The sequence below is a fragment of the Rhinatrema bivittatum genome, chromosome 3 (assembly GCF_901001135.1).
Source record: "Rhinatrema bivittatum chromosome 3, aRhiBiv1.1, whole genome shotgun sequence".
NCBI lineage: Eukaryota > Metazoa > Chordata > Amphibia > Gymnophiona > Rhinatrematidae > Rhinatrema > Rhinatrema bivittatum.
Window position 1 is genome coordinate 201,127,534 of NC_042617.1, and position 23,523 is coordinate 201,151,056.

Genomic DNA, 23,523 nt, shown 5'->3' on the forward strand with positions numbered 1-23,523 from the left:
TCAGAAGGAACAAGAATGGATCTTAATTGTTCTCTGAAGAACCTAATGAAATCAACAGTAAAATTGAATGGAACAGTTTGATTCATTTCAATTGATCTGCAGTAATAGATTGGAAATATCCGATCTGTTAAGATACGCGCAATGTCATGCACAGTAAGAGGCATTTAAATTCATACGTCACACGGCACCCCATGTTAATACGTGAGCCCTGATTGGTTACTTTTCAAGAAAGTTTGGAGTTTAAAATAGGCAGCCATGTTCATAGAGCTTAGACTAAGCCCGACCATCAAGACTTACGTTGAGAGAGCAACTGTGAGTAAAACTGGCTACAGCATTAATGAAAAGTGCAAATTTATAGTTCATATTTAGAATAAGAGAGTATAACATGTTTGTTTCCCATATTGCAGAGTCCTCCCTGATGCAGCGTTATGCGAAACGTTTTAAAATTCATTATATTGAAAACATCAGTTTGATATAATCTGATTGCAATACAAGCAGACACTGGTCACTATAAAATTAAATTGCAACAAAAGCAATAACATCAGGTATTGCAACCCATGGAAATCAAGATAGTAAGAAGACATATTCATTCAAGTTAAGTTTTAAAGTATAAATAAAAAAAAGAGGTAACAAAACCAGTGACTGAAACTACTGGCTGTAGAGATTCAGTGCAAATTTGATCTCTTGCCAGTCCTGAGGTCTTCCCTCTTATTAGAAAAACCATTACAATAAAAATTATAAAATTCAAACATATTTCTTTAAATATTGTTGGTATTAATTAAGGAAACTATTTTAACAGTTAAAGGCACATTATGAGAAGTTGGCAGCATATGTTTGACTTCATTAACTAGTTAATTTTGTTTATCCTATAGTACTGCCTGGGTGGAAGGTCTGGGTGAATTTGGGGTAGTTCAGGCTGAAGAACCAGGATGGTCTCCATGATTTGGAGAAGAACTGGACAAACTGGTGGACTAATTCTTAAAGCTGATAATTTCCTTGACACATGCACGCTTTAAAATACTCCGACTTGTGCATATAACTCTTAATTTATGCAAGTCCAACTTTATTTTCGCACGTAAAATAAATGCTCGTATATTTTTTAAATAGGAAATGTACGCTTTTTAAATTAATCGGTTTACGCTCTTTGCATTATTCATGTGCATACCTATATATGTGTATATGTTGCAGAGTAGAGATACACGTATCTTTTAAAATGTGTATATCATCCATGCAGTTTATAAAATGCTAGTGTATATCTGCTCATAGCCATATGATAAGAATGTATATGCCCCCACATGTATTTGTTTGAAAGTTATCCTCCTTTTGTTTTAGCAGTGATTCCATTAATTTACTCACCACAGAGGTCAGACTGACTGGCCTGTGGTTCCCAGCCTTCTCTTTGCTTTCACTTTTGTGAAGAGGAACCACATCTGTCTATCTTCAGTCTGGAGCAACTCTTGAGTCTAAAGAAGCAGTGAAAGGTTCTGCCAGAACTTCTCTGTTCCTAAAATACCTTGGATGTATCCCATCTGGCCCCGTCACTGTATCTATTTTAAGTTTAGCTGGTTCCTTATGGACACACTTTTATGAAAATGGTTTGAGATGTAGCTCATTTCCAATCTTATTTGTGCACATTTTCTGTGGTGCTGCTCCTGGCCCTTGTTTATCAGCCTCTCCATATTCCTCTCCTTCTCATCTGACTCTCACAATGCCACTTTTGTACTTCATCCCATTACTAACATATCTTAAAAAAGAAAAGTCTTCTCCCCCCATTTTGTCATGTTTGCTCTTCTTTCTTCTTTTTGCATCTTTGCTCTCCTGAATACTTTCCCAGGCTCACATAGCTTTTCCAGCTATTGTTGTAGGCTTTCCTCTTTCTGCAGTCTTGTGTAGTTTATTAATGCTAACTGTTCTTGTTCTTATTTTTTTTCAGCTACTTCATTAGAAGACTGTTGTAGCTTGTTTTTCCTCTTATCTTTATTTACTTTTCTGCCTTTATAACAATCACATTTAGCTTTGCCCTCTTCTATTTCCCTTAGACTTTACCATCCAGCTAATGACTGCTTGAGGTACTCTCCCAAGTTAGTTTTCCTGAAGTCTAGAATCCTCTCCTTAGAATGAACCATCACCACCTGAACCACACCTTCCAGTGATCACTGGATCCCAGATGGTCATCCACTATGACATAAGAAACACTGTCCTCATTAGTAGTCACTAGGTCCAAAGACATCCCCTGTGATGTGGGTTCTGTTACCCCGTGATAGAACAGTTCCCTGCAGAGAATCCAAGATCTCTCCCTGTTTAAGAAGACATTGCAGCCAGGATGTCCTAATCAACATCCAGCAGTTTGAAATCTCATAGCAATAGCACCTCCCCATTCATAGTAATTTTGTGAATATTATCCATTCAATCTTAATATTTTTTCTGTCTGCGATAGAGGTTTGTATTTCATACCTATATAAATAGGTGTGCCATTCCCTTTTTCCAGATTAACCCATAGTACCGCCTCCTTATTTTGTAAACCCTGCAGTTCTGTTGCTTTAATATTTTTTATATATACTGCCACTTCTCCTCCTTTTCCTTCCTATCCTGTTCTTCCTGAATAAGTTGTAGCCCAGTATAACTATATCCTAATCATGGTTTTTATTTACTATGTCTCAATGACAGTCACTGCATCCAAGTCAGGCTTTTCCATAACTTCCTCTACATCTGTGACTTTATTTCCCATACTATGAGCAATGAGCATTAGTGTACATAGCTTTTTAGATGTTGCTCTCATATTCTATTTCCATACAGGTATTAAATAGTTTACTTACCTGAGGACTTTTTCACTCATTCCCATTGATTCTAGTTTAAAGCCCTCCTCAGAAGGTTTCCCAGTCTGTCCTGGAAGAATCTGTGCCACCTTCTTTGACAGGTGAACCCAATCTCTGTTCAGAAGTCCTTTGAAACATCATCCCATAGTCCAGAAAGTCAAATGATCTTGATACCATCTAAGCAGCCATTCATTCATCTCCAGAATGTGAGTTTTCCTACCTGGACCTATACCCTTTCCTGGGAGGATTGAGGAGGATTCCATCTGTGTACCTATCTGCTTTGCCTTCTTTCCCAGAGCCATGAAGTCACTTCTAATATGATCTATGTGCTACTTAGTTGTATCATTCTTGCCAACATAGATGAGCAACATCAGATGATAAGCAGTAGGCTTGGTGAGTCTTATCAGTCTCTCTGTGATGTCTCAGGCCCTTGGCACCTGGATGACAGTATGTCTGGTCAGCAGATGTATGCCTCTGTGCCCCTCAGAAGAGAGTTACTAACTACCACTATCCTTTGCTTTCTACTCACAGAAGTTGCTTTTCTTGAAGCTTTGTGGCACTGGAACTTAGTCTCCTCCTCCATCCCACTTCCACTTTCATGGCTGCAGGCTAGTTCTTCAGCTCGAGTGAAGGTGGGGTCAGGGTGAAGAATCTACTGGCTTTTGTAATCTGTCATTTTGTAGTCCAGTTTCTCCTTCCTCTTCACTGAAATTTTCCATTTAGATACCTCAAGAAGCATTTCATCAGTGTCCTTGTTACAGATGCTTCAAAGCCTCGCCATTTCCTCTCGCAGCTCTGCCATCTGTTTTCTGAGCGAATCGTCCTCCAGAAGTGTTTACACTTGACTTAGATTAAGAACATATGATCGGGTTCCTCGCTGTAGATCAGAATAACTGTTTGGATGGAGGCAGTAGTAGCAACTATGGTGGCAACATTATTGATACAGTGTTTTCCAGCCATCCTTCTGCTCTTCTTAGGACCTTGAAACCTGTAGAAAAATAAAATGGGAAAAGAGACCTACCAAATCCACTATCTTTACCTCAGTTGACCTGCAAGTACATTCAGCCGGTTTCCTTTCTATGAAATCTAGCACCTAAATACTGATTGCCTTTGTGTAAACCTATTTGTTTGCTCAATTTTAATAATAAGGTTTGGACTAATATATCTTTTAGTTTTAAAAATGTTTTCTTCTGTATCTATCTGGTTGTAGTCTATAAAGAATCTTATTGCCTTGGTTACAAAAGATCAGATCAACTAAAAATTATTGTTGTGCTTGCTGGCCGCAGGAGGCTGCAACAGGCATCCCTCACCTCAGGCACCGGGGAAGCCGCTCTGGCATGCCTCCGGCCTGTGCAGTGCTCTTTGTCCCCTTCGGGCCGTTTCTCCATGCTTCCTGTCTTGGCCAACTGCACAACTGCTGTCGCTGATGCTACAGCGGCCCCCCTTCCTCCAAGGCAGGTGTGTGCGATCCTTTGATGCTTTTAAAGGGCTAGTAGGAAAACCCTCTCATGACCCTCTTCGATGACGTCAGGGCAATGGACTATGTAACCCTTGCCTGACCTTTAGGTCCTCGCGTCAGCAACGGGTCCTACTCTTTCCAGAGTGTGAGTTGTCTGTTCTGCTCCTGGTTCCTGCTCCCGGTTCCTGTTCCTGCGTTCCTGATTCCTGCTCCTGGTTCTTGACCTTGCTCCTTGCCCCCCTCGGACTCCTCTCCTGGCTCTGACCCTGCTTCATTCCTGGATTCTGCCCTGCCTGCCCTGTTCATATGCCTGTTCTCTGACTCTTCCTGTTTGCCGCTTGCCCTGACTCTTGGACTGTGCCTGGTTCCTCTCGTCCGTTGCCTGCCCTGACCTCTGGTATGTCTGACATCGCTCCTGTCGCCTGTCTTCTGGGATTGTCATCTTCGAGAGACCCATGCCTAAATCCTGCCGGCCCCAGTACCCAAGGGCTCAACCTGCGGGGAACAAGGGCTGGTATCGGTGAAGGTCTTGGTGGGTCTTCTTTCCTGAAACTGCCTCCTGATGACGAGGACCTACAGGGTAGGAGGTAGCATCAACCTAGTCTCGGCTAGGGGTCCACCAAACAACAATTATCTGAAAGATCTACTATTTAGGTTCCCCCTGAACTTTTCTTTTTACAAATGACTAACAGTTAATCTAAATTATGAACTTAAATTTCTCTGCCAACCAATGTCAAGTTTTTATATGTAATTTAACCCCTAATTAGTGGATTAGTCTATATAATAAGAATAGGAAGTAGGGTGGCTGAGAGGTTCTCTAAGGCAAAAAAAAACCTAAAACAAAATAAATTTTCCAAGCAGTAAACAGAAAAACAATGCAACAAAAAAAAAAATCACCTTTTCAAAAACAATTGAAAAACAATGAAAAGTCTCTTTTTCAAAATTGTCACAGTATTTGAATCAATAGCCAGAAAAAATACCTCTGTTTTGTAATTCAGCCCCTAGCTGAAAGAAATATTTGAATACAGCTCTCTGAATTCTCTGCTAAAGTGGGTCAGTGAGTGACAGTATTATCACCGTAATATGTGCCCTTGACATTATTAGCAAACATGAGTGCTAAGTAACACCAGATAACTAATGATGTATCGGCTATTATATTGGCCACTGTTTAACGTAGTTTAACATATTAGCCATATTCCATTCCAGTTCTTGATGTACAGTAGAACCAATGCATCCTTTGACTGAATTTAGAAGAATAGAGTTGTATATTGTAAAACCTGTTACAAACAATCTTTGAATAAATGTCAGAACTGAACAGCATGGCTACAATTGCAATTGCACACAATGACTGATTATTAATTTTTATCTTCATTTATCTAAATTATACTTGGCTTCTGCAAGGAGAACATGAATAGCAATAACCTTAAGCAAAGAAGTATTTTTGTATTTCTCTACAGCACAAGAAAATGTGTATTACTTGCAGGGATCGCAGCAACCATACATGCTCCATTAATGTTTTGCATTCTGTCCAGAAACATGCCCACAAAATCCATTTGTCCAAATGTATATTATGTACAGTATTTACCTCTTGAAAGCCTTCACAGATGAATATATTTACTCTTGCTTCAAGGCTGGTATAAGTCTTTGTTGCAGGTGCTGTTGCAGCCATGTAACTGCCATTCATTTCCTCTAATGGGTAACTCTGCAGAATAAAATTTACTTAATAACATAGTAAATAGCAGTAGAAAAAAAACCAAATGCCTCATCCAGTCTGCCCAGTAAAAATTTTTAGGGTTATATCTGCTGCTCCGTGCAGCTTACCACAGTGCTTCACTACATCCTAGGGATCCTTTGTGTTTATCCCATGCCTTTTTGAATTCTGGTACCACTTTTGTCTCCGTCACCTACACTAGGAGGGCATTCTAGACATCCGTAGCTTTTTTTCTAAGAAAAGACATTGGTCTTGAGTTTACCCCCCTTGAAGATTCATATCATGGCTCCTAGTTCTAGAACTTCCTTTCCATTGACAAAGGCATGTGTTTTGTGCATTATTAATAACGTTAAGGGATTTAAAAGTCTGAATCATAACCCCCGACCCCCGTCTCTGCTCTCTTCTAGGGTATACATATTTAAATTAAGTCTAATCTCATATGGCTTCTGATACAGACCCCCACACTATTTTGGTAGCCTTTCTCTGGACAGCCTCAAGTCTCTTCTTTTTCTGAGATGGGGTGTCTAGAATTGAACATAGTACTTACTCCAGGTGAGGCCTCCCCAATGATCTGTATAGTGTTATGATTGATTCCTTTTTTTCTGCTGATTCTCTTTCTCTATGCATTCCAGTATTTTTATGGCTCTAGCCACTGCCTTGTCCCATGGTTTTGCTGCCTTGAGATTATACAATACTGTCACCCCCAGGACTCTTTCCTGGTCAGTACACATCAGCTTCTCACCCACTATCTCATATTACTCTTTCATATTTATACACCCAAGATGCTTGACTTTTACATCTGTTTTTGGATTGAATCTTAACTGCCAAGCACAGGTTTTCGTAGATCACTTCTCATTTTGGCTACTCCCTCAGGTGTGTCTACTTTATTGTGCATTTTAGTGTCATTTGCAAAAATACAGACTTCTGTCTAGCCCTTTTGTGATATTGCTTACAAAAATGTTGAACAAAACTGGGCCCAGGACCCATCCCTGAGGCACTTCATTAATCACTGCTCTCATCTCTTACTCGACCAGTTTTTAATGCAGTCTTCCTCCTTTGGACCCACCCCCAGGCTGCTTAGTTCATTTTTGAGCCACCTATGCAGGACTATATCAGAAACTTTGCTGAAATCCAAGTAAACCACATTCAGCATATGCCAATCTAATTCCTTGGTCACCCAATTGAAGAAATCAAATCGGATTTGTTTGGCATGACCGGCCTCTGGCAAGGAACCATGCTGCCTTGAATCCTTGAATTTACAAACTTTGTTTTTAAAGACAGATTTAAATTTCCCATGCCAAAGCCGTTTTAAAGAACCATTGCCACATTTCACAGTGGTGAGGACAGCATTCAGTTTTAACTTTGCCATACCCTGTCTCATATTTCACACAGTCTTTTTTTTCTTTTAGAGACTAATTGGTGTGACTTGCATGTTTTTTTCAGTCACAAAATTACTCTTGCATTACATCTACTTTCTTCATGCATGCAAGCCTTTTGTATATATATTTTTCATCTTGTCTAACACAGTACACCCCCATGGAGTCTATGGATCCACAAGACTACATGTAACATAGTGATACAGGGGCAGATTTTCAAAGGCTACGCGCGTAACATAAGCGTGCAACCTGAGAAAATCTGCCCTGCGCGCGCCGAGCCTATTTTGCATAGGCTCGGCGGTGTGCGCCAGCCCCAGGACGCGCGCATGTCCCGGGGCTTTGGGAAGGGGGCGGGTCAGGGGGCATGGTGATGGTCCGGGGGGGGGGGGGGGGTCAGGGGCGGTCCGGGGGCATGGCCGAATCCCCCCGCACAGTGGCCTCTGCTGGGGGATGGCGAGCCGGCGCGTGCAAGTCACGCCTGCCTCAGGCAGGCGTAACTTTTGAAATAAAGGTAGGGGGGACGATTTAGTTAGGACTGGGGGGTGGGTTAGATAGGGGAAGGTGGGGGTGGCCGAAAAAAGTTCCCTCCGTTGCCGCTCCAATTTCGGAGCGGCCTTGGAGGGAACGGGAAAAGCCATCGGGGCTCCCCTTGGGCTCGGCGAGCGCAAGGTGCACCCCCTTGTGCGCGCCGAGCCTGGATTTTATAACATGCGTGCGCGGCAGCGCACGCATGTTATACAATTGGGCGTAGATTTGTTTGCGCCGGATTGCATGAACAAATCTACGCCAGTGCGTAGATTTTAAGATCTGGCCCACAGTGTTGTTGGCAGAAAAAGACCAAATGGTCCATCCAGGTAGTCCAGCAAACTGCCCATGGCAGCAACTGCTGCTCTATGCAGATTACCCCATGTGTCTGTTAAGGGTAGTAACTGCCACTTTGTGCAGTTTACCTCAGTGCCTTATATTTCTTATATTAAGAACAGTAATACTTACAATCAAAACCATGCAATTGTCAACCCATAACAAAATTACTGCAACATTTTTACGTGGTGAGCAGCCTTCCTGATGATTCAGACAATGGTGCTTGAACGTTCTTTGTTTTTCGACTTAGCTGTAGAAGCTATTTCCTCAATGTCAGTGTATCAGTACCCCAGACTGTAAAAGTCGGGGCCCAGTGTTGGCCATCTTCAGAATCCAGTACCCTTTTTTTCTCCGCCATCCATCAAAGCAGAGATTAATGTTACAGTTGTGTCAGTCATCTAGGCTAATTGGTTAAGAGTAGTAATCCCCCTGCCTTCTCGTTAAGGGTACTAACCGCCGCTCAGTGCAGGTTACCCCCATGCACTCTTTTCTTCATTATCATCCTCAAGTCTTTAGGGATCCGCAGTGTTTATCCCATACCCTTTTGAATTAGTTTATTATTTTCATCCTCACCCCTTCTTCTGGAAGGGCATTCCAGGCACCCACCACCATCTCCATAAAAAAAATATTTCCTTATGTTGGTTCTGAGTCTTCCCCCCTGGATTTTCATTTCATGACCCCTGGTTCTGCTGATTTCTTTCCAACGGAAAAGGTTCAAAGTTTGTGCATCATTAAATACTTTCAGGTATCTGAAGGTCTGTATCATATCTCTCCTGTACTTCCTCTCTTCCATGGTGTACATTTTCAGATCCTTCAGCCTCTCCTCATAATTCTTCCGATACAGACTCCACACCATTTTGGTTGCCCTTCTTTGGATCGCCTTTATCCTGTTTCTATTCTTTTTGAGATACAGACTCCAGTACTGAACACGGTACTCCAGGTGAGGCCTCACCAAGGCCCTGTACAAGGGGATCATCACTTCCTTTCTCTTACTAGATATGCCTCTCTCTATGCATTCTAGCATTCCTCTGACTTTAGCTATCGCCTTGTCACATTGCCTTGCCGCCTTCAGATTGGCAGACACTATCACCCCAAGGTCCCTCTCCCAGTCAGTTCATTTGGATTACCGTACCCCAGATGCATGAATCTGCATTTCTTGACATTGAATCTCAGCTGCCAAATCCTCGCCCACTCTTCCAGCTTTCTTAAATCATTTTTCATTCTCTCTACTTCTGAAGGCATGTCCATTCTTTTGCAGGTCTTAGTATCATCTGCAAATGGACAAACTACCTTCTCTCCCTTCCGCAATGTCGCTCAGAAAAATATTGAACTGAACCAATCTGAAAACAGAACCCTGTGGCACACACCTTAACATCGGCATGCCACAGGGCTCACTTTTGGGACCAGTGAATAGTGTACTGCTATGTTAGCAAGCAGGACTTAGCTACATGGACTATTAATAGCATTAGGTAGCACTGCTGTACAAATCATTTCTCAAGCATTCAGACTGTTATACATTTACCCAACTTATACCACACCACTACTGACAGTGGAATACTGATATTTATTTATTTTTATTTATTTATGTTCTTTTTTATACCGAAATATAGCTGGGAGCCTTCATTCCGGTTTACAGTGTAACAACTTCATTACATAGAACAGTTATAAATTATAAATATAATACAATACAAAGAGTAAAATAAACATATAACATCTCAGTAAAGAGCGGAGAATAACATGTTAGAAAGATACCAAGTAGGTTTAAATTTTGCATATACTTATTGTACAGAAGTATTAGGGTTCAAGATGAGGTTGAAATTGTTAAATATAGATATAGATCATATCATTATATATCATATATCATATGATATAATTTCTTGCACACACATCATAGGACCTACAGTACCTGAATGTAATTCAATTCAAAGTGCCTGAAAAATGGAATATAAATCAAATAAACAATTAAATCACAGTGCTAAACCGGTTAAGTAGGAACTGAAAACACACTGTAGATAATTCAACAAAGTTTCTATTTACAAACAAAAGGAAAGTAAGCAAAATATGTAAGTGCATTTTTTTGTGTTGACTCATAAGATGAGTCAAGTGAAGGCTGGTGCTGATGTGTGCTTTCATGAATAGAGCTTGGGCACGACAGATATCCTGGTATGAGATTTTAATATGCTGAAAGTAAACTTGATTCAATACTCCTGTAAGTCTTGGAACAGAACAAAAACAGATCATTAGTGTAATGGAAGTGGACTCTTAGGTTGTGGCATGGTTGGCACAGCCTAGTAGGTGAACCTGCTAGGTCCACACAGAGAACTGGTAGATGTGCCCTGGATTGGGACAGAGATGGGGCTTCACCTGTACCAGCCCCGTTCTCCACAGGTTGAGCCTTTGGGTTCCAGGGACTGGCAGGACTTAGGTAATGGTCCCATAGGGCAATGATGAAGAGAGAGTCCAGGGTAGAGCTAAGGTCGGGGCAGGCAGCAATCGGAGAATAACCAGGTACAGGTCAAGGGTCTTGGCAGGCAGTGAGAAGAGCATAGTCTAAGTGTAAAGCAGTGGTCAGAGGCAGGCAAGAGAGTGATCCGTGACCGAAGCAGTGATCAGAGGCAGACAGCAGACAAAAGAAGAGTCCGAGTCCAAGGAAAAGGTCAGTACCGGCAGAGCGGACATGGCAGGGCTACGGAGGCAGGGCAACAAAGGCAGGTCAACGAGACAAGGAAGCAAAGAGCAAGACAAGTTGCAGAAGAAATGTCACACACTGCTAGCCAGGAGGACCTGTTGCTGAGGCATCTGCTGATGGTCTGCCAGCGGCACACACTCTCGCCCCCATACTGCCAGTGTGTTATTTCCAGTGCTACTGTTGGCGATAATGTCTAAAACATTATCGCCCGCAGCGGTACAGGAATCAAAATTTTTCAAACCCCCCACTCTAACCCCTCCCCTTTCCCTCATTTAAATCTTAACGTCGCAATGTGGTAATTATCGCATGCGAGAATGCCCTAATGCATGCAATTATGGCCCATCGCATTTTAATGAATGACCCTATTTGTTTGCACTTCTTATCACTGCTGCACCCTGTCTGAGAAGGATAGAAGGCAGACCGATAGTGGCAGTGGTCTAGATAGATACCAATAACACAGAAAACGAGAGCAGAAATTGGAATATTTGACAGTGTCATCAATATAAACACTCTGTAGAGCAACAGAGTGGGCAGGCGATCAAAATGACTGAATGACAATGCTTGCTGTTCTCTCTTTACCATGGTGACAGTCCCAAGCTCTGGATTGCAAATGACTTCAGCTTACAACCTACTTGCAGGCATCATAGACAGCACATATTCTTTGACCATCTATTATCTGGCAAAGTGGCCAAATTGCAACATAAGCATGGTTTATATTGCAAACAGCATCTGAATTCATTATTCCAAAAATGAACACACACTAAAGGGACACCCAAAATATTGCATGTAAGAAAGGATTCAACAGAGAACTTGGCAAAAGAGTTTAATAAAGTGAATATAGGTATTTAAAAAGGATGCTAAGAGTATGGCTCTGGACTTTGACTTCTTCTCCAAACGTGTCAAAATTGCCAGATAGTGAGTCTGGTAACAATTGTCCTCTGCTTCAAACACACCCAAGGTGCTGAGTACAAATTTCTACAATAGTTATAAATATTCTTCAAACAATATCAATAAAGTGCAATATATATTTTAAAATGGCTAACTGCACATGTCAGCATTGTAGACAGAATGGAAAAATGACTGGGTAAATAAAGTTTGCCGCATCTCAAAAAAGATATAGTTGCGATGAAGAAGATACAGAGAAGGGCAACCAAAATGATAAAGGGGATGGAACAGCTCCCCTATGAGGAAAGGCTGAAGAGGGTAGGGCTGTTCAGCTTGGAGAAGAGAAGGCTGAGGGGGGAAATGGTAGAGGTCTTTAAGATCATGAGAGGTCTTGAAAGAGTAGATGTGAATCTGTTATTTACACTTTCGAATAATAGAAGGACTAGGGGGTATTCCATGAAGTTAGCATGTGGCACATTTAAGACTAATCGTAGAAAATTCTTTTTCACTCAATGCACAATTAAGCTCTGGAATTTGTTGCCAGAGGATGTGGTTAGTGCAGTTAGTGTAGCTGGGTTCATAAAAGGTTTGGATAAGTTCATGGAGGAGAAGTCCATTAATGGCTATTAATCAAGTTTACTTAGGGAACAGCCACTGCTATTAATTGCATCAGTAGCATGGGATCTTCTTAGTGTTTGGGTAATTGCCCGGTTCTTGTGGCCTGGTTTGGCCTCTGTTGGAAACAGGATGCTGGGCTTGATGGACCCTTGGTCTGACCCAGCATGCAATTTCTTATGTTCTTATGTTCCTATGTTTGTTTGTTTTTTTGGACTTTCAAGCTTGCGGTTTCCTCTCCAAATGCATGCAAAATGCTGAGCGCACAGACTTTGCAGTGTTTTCAGACCAGAAGTCAAATGAGAACTCCTTTAATGATGTAGACAGACCAACAGTCTGTTGTAGCAGTATCATCTGTCATGAGATATAATTCAGCAATTAGGTCTCACCAATATCCCCATATTTGGTTACAAACAGCTAATATTTAAGACACACAAGCTATGTTGCATTTCTTATGAATTGCCTTACAGCCGCCATGGGAACTGTAAGCATGTCAGTTAATTATGTCACCATAGTGTTGCCCATCAATGAACAGTAAGAGCTTTCACTCATAACAACTTTGCCATTCATCTGTAAGTTCACTCACAAAGCAAAGCTTGCGATTTGGAGACTCAATCAAAGAGTCGTGTTGTAGGATAACCACCCATTATGATCTATTCAAAAAGAAAAAAGTGAAAGGAATTCACAAAGGGGAGGATTATTTTCAGACAATATTACTACATTTGATCATAATAACAGCTGTATATAAACACAGTGGGATTAAGACAAAGGTCAAGTACACTAAGAAAAGCTGAACCAGGACAAGAGAGAAACCGCCATTTAAGCTATGAAGACTAACGGAATATGAAACAGAATCAAAAACGTATCAGAAAAGTGACATCCAAAATATGTGCCGGTCAATCTCAGCATTAAGGCCATGAGAGATAGCACTGAGGGAAAAAGGTTCACTTTACTTCAGCCCATAGTAATTGTAAATCCTGATTGCCATCCCATCAATCAACATGTCTGTGTTCTATGATAAAACAACTCAAATCAACAAAATTATGTCCATGTGTGCTATCTGCCCTTTATCCTTTACACACTAGTAGTTTGAGAGCATACTTATTCAGAGGATGTTATTAATGTGTAGTGTGTTGGAATCTGCCTATAAGTATTGGAAACTAATACAGGTACATTGATTACTTTGAAGTCTTCCATGAGCTTTAATTCCATGCATGTGGCTTACACTGTGCTTTGTCCTTGGACTATACTTTATATTAAGAAAACAGAGAGGCTGCTTGAGACCAGAATAGCTAAATCTAAGAGCTGTTTGTGCCACGCAGATGGTGGCACCTTTGGTTTGAAATGATTTATGATAGAATGTTTGTTGATTGAAGTGGTGACCAGGATTTACTGTTACCTTGAGCTGAAACAAAATGGATCATTTCCCTCGATACTATTTCTCTTCACGGCTTTAAAGCTGAGATGGATTGGCACATCATTTTTTTATATAACTGTTCTGATATGCTTAGTTAAGGTATTATATATTCCATTAGCCTTATCACATTAACTTCAATTGAGACATTTTTTTCCACCTCACTACCCTTTGATTGGGTCTTCAAATCCCATGCTTTGTTTTATGGCAAAGGTATAGTTGTTGCAATGCCGGAAAGCTCTTTGTATTTGTTGGCTGGCTATATCAGCTGATGTATTTAAAGTCTCTTGGCACCTCTATGGCCAGTCAGACCACTGTATTTCTCGTGTGACCTGAATGCTGGTTGCCAGTAACAAAATGTGTAATATTTGTGTGATATCCACTTAGATAAAGTAAACCTTTCTACCATAGAGGTCTGTGATTATGCAGAGCATTTTGGATGCATTTGGAGCAGAAGCAGCCAGTGAGGCAGACATGTTTCATAGGCTCTTGACCATTTTACTGTGAATCAAAAAATGGTGGCATAAAGGTTTTCAGTGATGGGCTGCCTCTTAAGGATGTGCATTCATTTAAAAACAAATGGTAATCTGAACCGAAGCTGGCATATTCATTTTTGTCTTTTTTTTTAACCACAAAATGAATGCCCGATCTTCTGAAAAACATTAAAATGCTCATGTTAATTTTTGGGGAAATAGAATGCACTATTTCTCAAAAATCAATAACGCAAAAAACGAATAAATAAAATCCTGTTTGATAAGTTGCAACCTCCTTATCTTTCTATTTTTTTTTTTTTTTTACAAAGGGCTTAAAAAGTTTACACGAACTGATAATTGTTCTGTCCTTGTAGATGGTTGGAATGGGGATGGAGTGTTTATGGTAACAGCCTCCGTTCTCAGGGCAGGCTTTAAGCGAGTGTCCAAGATTGTCTCTAACATGTATTACAGGGAAATACAATACAAGTTCCTTCGGTGAGCATATATGTCGGCCCAGGTGGCTTATCGTGCTAAAATTTCAACCTCCGCCGTCTGAGGGAAGTGTCAAGCTGCTCGGAATTCGTTGTTTCACTCTTTTTGGGCCTGTCCCCATATTAAATGTTTCTGGAGTAGGATAGCTGGATACTTCATGGACCTGTTAGGGGTCTCATTTAATGTGTCTCCGTTACTCCTTCTTTTTGGTTCTAGCCCGCCCTTACAGGTTAGGGGTGTTGGACCTCACTTATTTGTATAGACAGCCTGCCTGGTGGGGGGAAAAAGGTGATACTTTTGAATTGGAAGGGCACGGATGCGCCATCCTTTTGGGCTTAGCGAAACCATCTACATTATTTGCTACGAATGGAGGACCCTGCTTCTCGTCACTCTCCTGTCCAGCGATGGAGGTTTCTGCAGATTTGGGATCCTTATATTCAAGCCCTCCCACACAGATCCAGGAGTTTGATTTTGAATGACTAAGTTGTTTGTTTATTTTTTTTTGTATCTTCACTCGGGATTACTAGCGCCTCCTGAGCTCTTATTCAGTTTGGTGGTGTTGTCTGGCGACAACAGTGTGATGAAGTTGGTGTATATTGCCTTAAATTGGAAAAAAGGGGGGGATGGGAACGGGGTGGGGGAAGGTGGGCAGCTGACAGGGCTTTGTACGTTTTCTTGATTCTGTTCTTTATATGTAATTCATTGAGGATGTAGCAGAAACATAGCAACCTCAGTTCTGTGATTTATTCATGAAAACAATAAAAACGTTCAAAGTAAAAACAAATCTAAAAAGGCTTTGAGAATGAAAACCGAAAAGAACTGAAAATATTTTCTTTCACATCCCTAAAAACTTGGCTGTACCTGGGTGAATGATGCAAATGGCTGAATAGTATGATTTCTTTTTTAGGTTGGGGTGGTATTGGATGGGGAGAGCTGTGAATGGGTACAAAGGTTTTTATGGTTTATTTTTATTTTATTGGCTGTTTTAATTCAGATTTTGTAATTTTTTTTTATATTTATGCATTGTATACTACCCTGGACAGGCATTAGTATATGAATAATAAATGAAATTGTTTTTTTCTTGTTAGCTGACTCACCTCTTTAAAGAGTTTCTTCTCTTGCTTTGGAAATTCTTTTTCTTCTTTCTTAACAAGTCTACAAGTTTTACTGAGTTCTTACTCCTTCCTTCCATTCTTTGGAGATCGAGTATGGCTGTTCTGGTTCATACTTCGCACCTTTGGAGTACTTGATGATGCTGTTAATGTCTGTTCTTCTGTGAATGCCATGGTTATCTACAATCACTCAATGCTACTGTTAGGATCTGTGAGTTAGTGGGCCCTTGGCCCAAGGTGAGAGATGGTACTGCCCACGGGGAGGAGCCCCACTGAGCCTCACCGTCTGGAGGCGAGGTTTGAGCTACAGGTGACACAGCTCAGTGAGTACAGGAAGAGCAGGAGGCTGAGGTGTGGTTGTGGTTTGCCAGAATAGGTCCCCCTAGTGGTGGAGTGCTGAACAAACCCTGATGAGCGGGGAATGCAGGCAGGGTATGGAGGAGTGCTTGCGAGGGCGACCCCAGGGGGTGGAGCCACAGAGAGTCAGCACAGGAAGTATTACGTTGGCTTACCCGGGGCACGGGAAAGGCTATGGGTTTCTGGCAGTGCAAGAGAACACTACTCCGAGGAGCGGGGGAGTGCGGTACAGTCTCAGAGATAGGCAGAATGCTACCCCGAGGAGTGAGGAGCAGAATGGAGTAACAGAAGTAAACAAAGCGCTACCCCAAGGGGCGGGGGCGCAGCTTAGTCACAAGCGATGGCAATGGCCCGCAGAGCAGGGTACACCAGCGCTAGATCTCCATGAAGCAGAGCAGTGAGGCAGTGGGCTCGCAGGGTGGGGTACACCTATGTTGGTCTCCACAAGGCCGAGTAGCACGGCAATGGTCCGCAGAGTAGGGTTCACCGAAGTAGAGTCTCACGGGTAGAGTAGTTCCTGGAGTAGCCCCGAGGAACGGGGGAGATGGTAGACGGCGTCCGAGGCACAGGGCCTTCCGAGGAGCGGATAGCCAGAGACAGGAGAGGGGCCCCCGAGGAGCAGGTACCCAAGAGTGTCTCATGCCAGGAGAAGCAGGAACCAGGAACCACATCCGTAGCGAGAACAGTAGGATTCAGCAAGAAGGGAACTCATTGCCAGGTCGATTAGAGCCAGGCCCCGATGGTGCTTAAGAGACCAGGGCTAGTGATGTCATCAGGAGGAGACGCCCCTGAGGTTCCCACCCTGGTGTCCTTAAAGGAGGGCCATGGAGCGTGCGTACACGCGCCTAGGAAGGTCCGGGAGAGGCATGGCGGTCGGCGGCGTCCTCGCCGCCCTAGGGAGTCCTGGAACGGAGCCATAAGGGTTGGAGGTGGCTAGCCACAACCGCGAGTCTTCCCAGAGGAGAGAGGGCAGTGAGGCACGAAGTGAGTAATAGTGTTCGCAGGCATCTGCGACCGACGGTCATAACAGCTACTGTGCCAGATATTATCACTATATACAGAGTGAAAGGATGTTTTTCAGGAAATGATGACTAGTTTGATGATAACAGTTCTGTTTTTAATCATTTTATGATAAAGGAATATATTCTGTATTACAGACCCAGAAAGTCAGACTGGGAAAACTTGCTTTGCTGTGTATTTCATGTGCTAGTACAGCATTTATCACTTGAAGAGCAATGCATTTTATTAGAATTAATTAAATCATGACTGCATGCATTATTTTTTATTTTGACATTTGAACATTGTTAGAATGTGAAAAAAATCACAAGAGCTCGAGTCAAAACAAAGTACATTGTAAATTATTTTTCCTGGTGAGCCACAGACATGTTAAAACTGCATTGATCACCACTGGCCCTGTTTTTGGATAAACCTATTCAGAATTGTTTTTCTCTCAGTATCAGTGTCATCTCTCTTGGTAAAGCAGTAATTTCTTATGTTCTGTTTACACTACCTCTAAATGTGTTTATGTACTAAAGTACTGAGGATGAACAATGGTTACGGAGCTGTACCTACTGCTTCTGTCCCCAGCAGAACTAATTAACACGCCTGCATTATCAAACTTTTCTGTTTATGAAAACAGGCAAGCCGCTCCCTGGAGCCCCAGTACTTCTCTCCTCTTTCCTCCTTCCCTCAAAAATCTCATTGTTGCTTTTCACTTATGAATCCCTGAAGAAAAGAGTTTAAAGTCAGGTTTAGTAAGGAACAGAGTTTGTAATTTTGTGAATCAAACTGCTTCAGGCATGATGAGCATGACACCAGTGCAAAGTGTCTGAGCGCTGTGAACAGAGCCCTTTTTCTTTTCTGATGTACATTCTGAAGAAGAAAATATTGTAGGGCGAAACTTGTATATTTAAGTTATCTGAAAGGAACCATGTTTTTTATTGCTGTGTGTTTGCCCAAGTCAAATACCGTTGTATTTTAAAGGTATACAAACACATAGTGGTAACGGTGCAGTATATTTATCATCAGAGAACTTTTGTGGTGTCAAGTGTTTAAAAAAAAAAAAAAAAAAGTCAAATAAAGAGACACAGTGGACAGTGATAGAGTGGATAATAAAAGGGGAATTTTAAAAGTCCTACGCGCACCAAAGCCGGGAGATGCACACAGAAGTTGGGATGTGCACGCCGCTTGGATTTAAAAAACCGTGCAAGTTCCAGCAAATCTCCAGGTACATGCATAAAAATATTTTTGCAAAAAGGGAACAGGACACGAGCATGGTCTGGAAAGAGAATGGGCATTCCTAGACTTCTCATTGCAGTCTGCACATAAGTATTTACGTGCACAGGCATCGGGGTCCTCTACCACGTATCTTTACTTCTGCTATGGATGGTGTATAAGTCCTGAGACAAAAAATTCTAAAGAGGTTAGCAAGGTTTTAAGAGTTAGGGCGAACAGGGTAAAAGGTAGGCTAGTTAACTAGGGGGGTTTAGGAAGTCCTATCCTTTATCTAAGCGTACCGGGAACAAACTGTGGAAATGGGTAATTGCATCGGCATGCTTGTCTATTAAAATCCCCCCCACTTGTTCGGTAGAGGCGGCATTTGTGCATATGTATATGAATTCAGCCTATTTTATACCTTGCACGCCTATATGCGTGTATGTTATAAAATGGCTGCGACCATTGGTATGCGTGTATATGTACGCTAGCAAAGCTGTTTAAAAGTTACCATCCTGGATCTTACAGACTGATCAGATTAAAGAACTGCATGATAAAGGTTTTAGCTATCCTCTAATCCATTTATACATTTTTGATGAATTTAGTTTAAATTTAGGTAGAATATGTGACACCTCTGTGCCACAGAGTATATAAGGTTTAAAATAAAATGGTGGGTTTTCACCCGGGGAAATCCTGTGGGGGTTGTGTTGAAGTGAGCTGGGAAGGTTCCAGTGACTCAGACGACATCTTTTGGTCCAAGGGGGTTAGCAATAACTTTTTGATTGGCAGTTTGGTACAGCTGCTATGGGCTTGGTTTTAGGAGAAAGTTATTAGAGCTCTGACTATATGTGGTCTGGGGCTTCTCCAGTCACACAGAAAGGAGGAGGATGTAGCTGTCGCCCTCTCCAGGGATGATAGAGGAGAAGTAGGAATTCAAGTAGAAATACTCTCCCAGTGTCTCAGAAAGCCTGAGGGAAAAGATGATCTATGACTGGGTATTTTGAAGAGTGATGAAAAAGAGTATTTTAACTATGGTGGGAGCTGGCTTGGACCAGGAAGCAAACTGTACCATCAGGAACTTGCTACAGGGCTCGGTTGATTGCTGTTTTGAGATTGAGGGATCTCTTAATTGAGCTGATCAGGACACTGAGTAACAAAATCTGGGTGTATGGACAGTTACGGGGCCTGGTTAGGCCAAAGAGAAGGGATTGTAAATGGAGAATGAAATCTGTGGAATTCATACAACTAATATTCAAGATTTTTTAGAATGTTTTTCTTGCTTTCCTGTTTCACCTTTGTTTAATTGAAGAACTCTGTGGAATAATTTTTTTTTTTAGTTTGGAGCACAACTTTGTGGAGTGGACATTGAACTTATTTAGTGGTGAGGACGTTTTTGTGTGTCATCGGCCCAATTTGGCCCTGAAGGTTAGCCTGCTCCAGCCCATGGCCCACGAAAGACTTTGTTTTTACCTCACTTTTGGTGGGTTCACCCTATGCCCCCAGAGCTGAGAAGGTGGCCCCAGTAGACTAGGGATTACAAATATAGGAATTGCTATATTGGGTCAGACTAAAAGTCCACCTGACACAGCAATCCTGTCTCCAAGAGTGGCAAACAGCAAGTGCTTACAGGTATAGAAAGTGGAAGAGTAGCCTAGTGATTACAGCAGCAGGCTAAGAACTAGAGAAGCCAGGGTACAAATCCTGCTTCTCCCACTGCCACTTCTAGTGTCCTTGGGCAAGCCACTTCACCCTCCATTGTCTCAGGAACAAATTTAGGGCCTGATTTACTAAGCTTTTTTTCCTCATAGACACGGACTGGGGAAAAAGCCTTAGTAAATCAGGCCCTTAGATTGTAAGCCTTCTGGGAATAAGGGAATAAGTCCTGAACTTGAATGAAACATGCCTTAACTTACCAATGAAAAGGTGTGTGTGCTAAAGTCAAAGACATGAAATATGTGTCAAGTGCTCCATCCACTCATATCTTTCATTTCTAGCAGTCATGGTTAAGGGATATAGCTGTAACTTCACTGCCTGAAAGGTTACACACAGACTCTTTATTAAACATATTTTCCATAAATATCTATTATTCCTTTTTGAACATAGCTAAATGGTTTACTAATTGGTTCTGGTTCTTAATTTTTGGAAGGCTGCCTATGTATTATATAGTTGCATTTTGCCGAATGTCAAATAATAATTTGACATTCGGCAACATGCAGCTAGTAATGCTGAAGTCCATATTCAGCCGCTGTGCAGTTTGGCTAACTTAGCCTGGCTAAATGCTTTTGAATATGGACATTACAATGTTCATGGATCATTCAGGCAATCATATTGCTGTATTGACTGTCCTAGGACATGCTTCATTTTTTCCAGTAGGGTGCAACTCTGCACAGTGACATTTGGCCTCCTATATCTGGCTGTGGAGACAAGCATTTGGCTTTTCTCCTCCTTCTCCTCCAACTTACTCTTAAAGGAGTATGAAACACCTATAATTGTAAATTTTGTGTGTACATTTCAATAAGTTAATATGCCCTGTGTGAGATACTTGCTGCTGTGTAAGAGTTTTCCTGTGCCACTGCTCAGTGCTCACATTTCAGTTGTCTCATCATCCATTACCAAATACTCCTACACTAGCCTGTCGAGCTTGCAGGATATCCACACTGAATATGCATGACATAAATTTACATGCATTGGAAGCCAAGTATGCAATTTTATCTCATGCATACTCGGGCATATCTTGAAAACCTGAATGCCTGTGGACATGTTTGGAAAGCCGTACACAGCAGAAATGCTTCACAAAGCACACATTGGCCAAAGTTGTCTTAGATCCATAAACTTAAACTGCCTCTGACATGATGCACTGAGAGCAGCAGGTATTTGCAACATACTGTTTTTTACTAGCTAAGCATGTTTAGGTGGCCAGTCTCTTCTTTAAGAAGCTTCTTTGACTGTGCTACCAATTAGTTAAACTGTTTTCTTGTTTGCTCTTTTTACAGGTCTGACAGATGAAAAAGTGAAGGCCTATCTTTCTCTTCATCCTCAGGTACTGGATGAATTTGTATCAGAAAGTGTCAGTGCAGAGACTGTAGAAAAATGGATGAAGAAGAAAAACAATAGACATGAAGGTAAGCCATCAAACCATTTTCAATTGTAAATTATAAATGGATGTTTGTTCCTACAGTTGATTTATTATTCAGTTTATTGCAGATGGGGCAAATGTGGATTAACATTTTAGGAGTGCTGAAAAGTCTCATGACCCATATTCCCCCTTTTAGGGTCCTCTCCTCCTCCTCCATTCCCTTCAGGTACTTATCTCATAAACTCAGGTACTTATCTCATATACTTACCGCATAATTTACAAAGCACTCATGATACTTCATAAAACACTCCACAACCAGAACATGCTATGGTTGAATGACTCCATCAAATATCACACCCCTAACAGCCCAATCAGATCCTTCTATAAGGGCATCCTATACACCCCTTCACCTAAGCAGTCTCACCTTAACACCACAAAAGAACGAGCACTATCCATTGCTGGCCCCCACCCCTGGAACACTATGCCTCCGGATCTCAGACAAGAGCCATGCACTTATAAATTTAAAAAACCCCCTCAAAACATGGCTATTTAAACAAGCTTACCCTTAACCACTGCCCTGCTGCCTTGATATTTCATTCACTAATATCATTGCATTATTGCTTAATTCATTATTGTTAACTACCGCAGCATCCATATATCTTGTATTCCCTGCTTCATTAATTCTTGTAGTATACTGTTAACATCTTGCTATTGTTTAAATCATTATTGTTAATTTGCCACATCTACCATATACCTTGTAAACCCGTTACCCCTTTCAAAACACTGACTCACCTGCCCTGCTTCATGTAATTCTAGTTTACCGTTAACATTGCATTTATGGTTAACTCGTTATTGTTAATGCTGCTTCTATCATATTCCTGTTAAGACTCCAGTCCATCTGGGCTGATTTTCTTCAGGCATTCTGCAGCGGTGACGTGCTTTGTCTGAGGGTGGGTGTACCATCTAGGATGGGAGAGAGACTTACAAAAGAGAATACACTGAGTAAAAAATAAAATCCTGGGTCTTAAAAATCCATAGCCCATGCCCTGTCAAATTGCAGTTGCCCTGAAATATTTTCTAGGCCTCCTGATGGCCTGAAACCTAGTTACTTGCATGCTTGCTTTACTAAATTGTTTGGTACAGATACATCGTATTGATGCCGGGGAAAAATGTACATCTTGATACCTCTAAACGACCCATAAAATTCTACCATACTTATCGATCAACCTATAATGTTACTTAATGTTCTTATATTAGCAATGTTATCAAGCTTTTACCAATGTTACTTTGTTAATTGTTTCTCTGATGTTTTAATGTAAATCATTGTTATAATTGTAAATCGGAGTGAAGGCTGACACCAATAATGCGGTATAAAAAAACATTCAAATAAATTATAATGTAAGGGGGTGTCCATTTTTGCTTCGCAAAAGTAGTTCTGCTCCTTACAAACCTGCATTCAGGTTTGTTGCTTCAGCTCTTCAGAGTGCCCTATGTCTGAGATCTCAAGGGACCCTGCTCTTGATGTGATGTCTGTGTAGTGTCAGGGTGGTGCTTTTGTTTGAAACGACATAGAGAATGTCAACAACATTGTCTATGTCTTTAGATAGAAAAAAACTCAAAGTTTTTTTGTTTTTTTTTTTTCCATCTTTTTTAGTGTGCATTATTTAGAAACAGTGCGTACTATATGCTGAAGTAAAAAAAAATAAATGAAAGCCTAATCCAAAATAGCCTTTAACGAAATGATTTTCGGGGCAACTTCCCCAATGAAACGACATGACACAAAAGGATATTATTTGGCCTGCACACCCCTAGTGTCAGTGTGTTAGGGAGTTATCCCACTCCCCATTGGGAGGGTAGGGTAGGTGTATAAAAAAAAGAGGAGCACTAAGGGGGCGAGAATTCCAAGATCTGGCGTTCTGCTAGGATGCCATCTCTCCTCCGCGGGGAAGATCTGAAGAAAAACCACGTTCCTG

The 23,523-nt window shown here is 41.5% G+C and overlaps 1 protein-coding gene across 3 annotated transcripts in view; it reads left to right on the forward strand.

Moving 5' to 3' along the window:
• PDE10A (phosphodiesterase 10A) overlaps window positions 1–23,523 on the forward strand; it is a 748,737-nt gene that overhangs the window by 175,557 nt on the left and 549,657 nt on the right. For all 3 annotated transcript variants that reach the window (XM_029594115.1, XM_029594117.1, XM_029594116.1), the window contains one exon: window positions 21,468–21,596. In XM_029594115.1, the coding sequence (XP_029449975.1) occupies window positions 21,468–21,596 (129 nt within the window). The remainder of the gene's footprint in view (window positions 1–21,467; window positions 21,597–23,523) is intronic.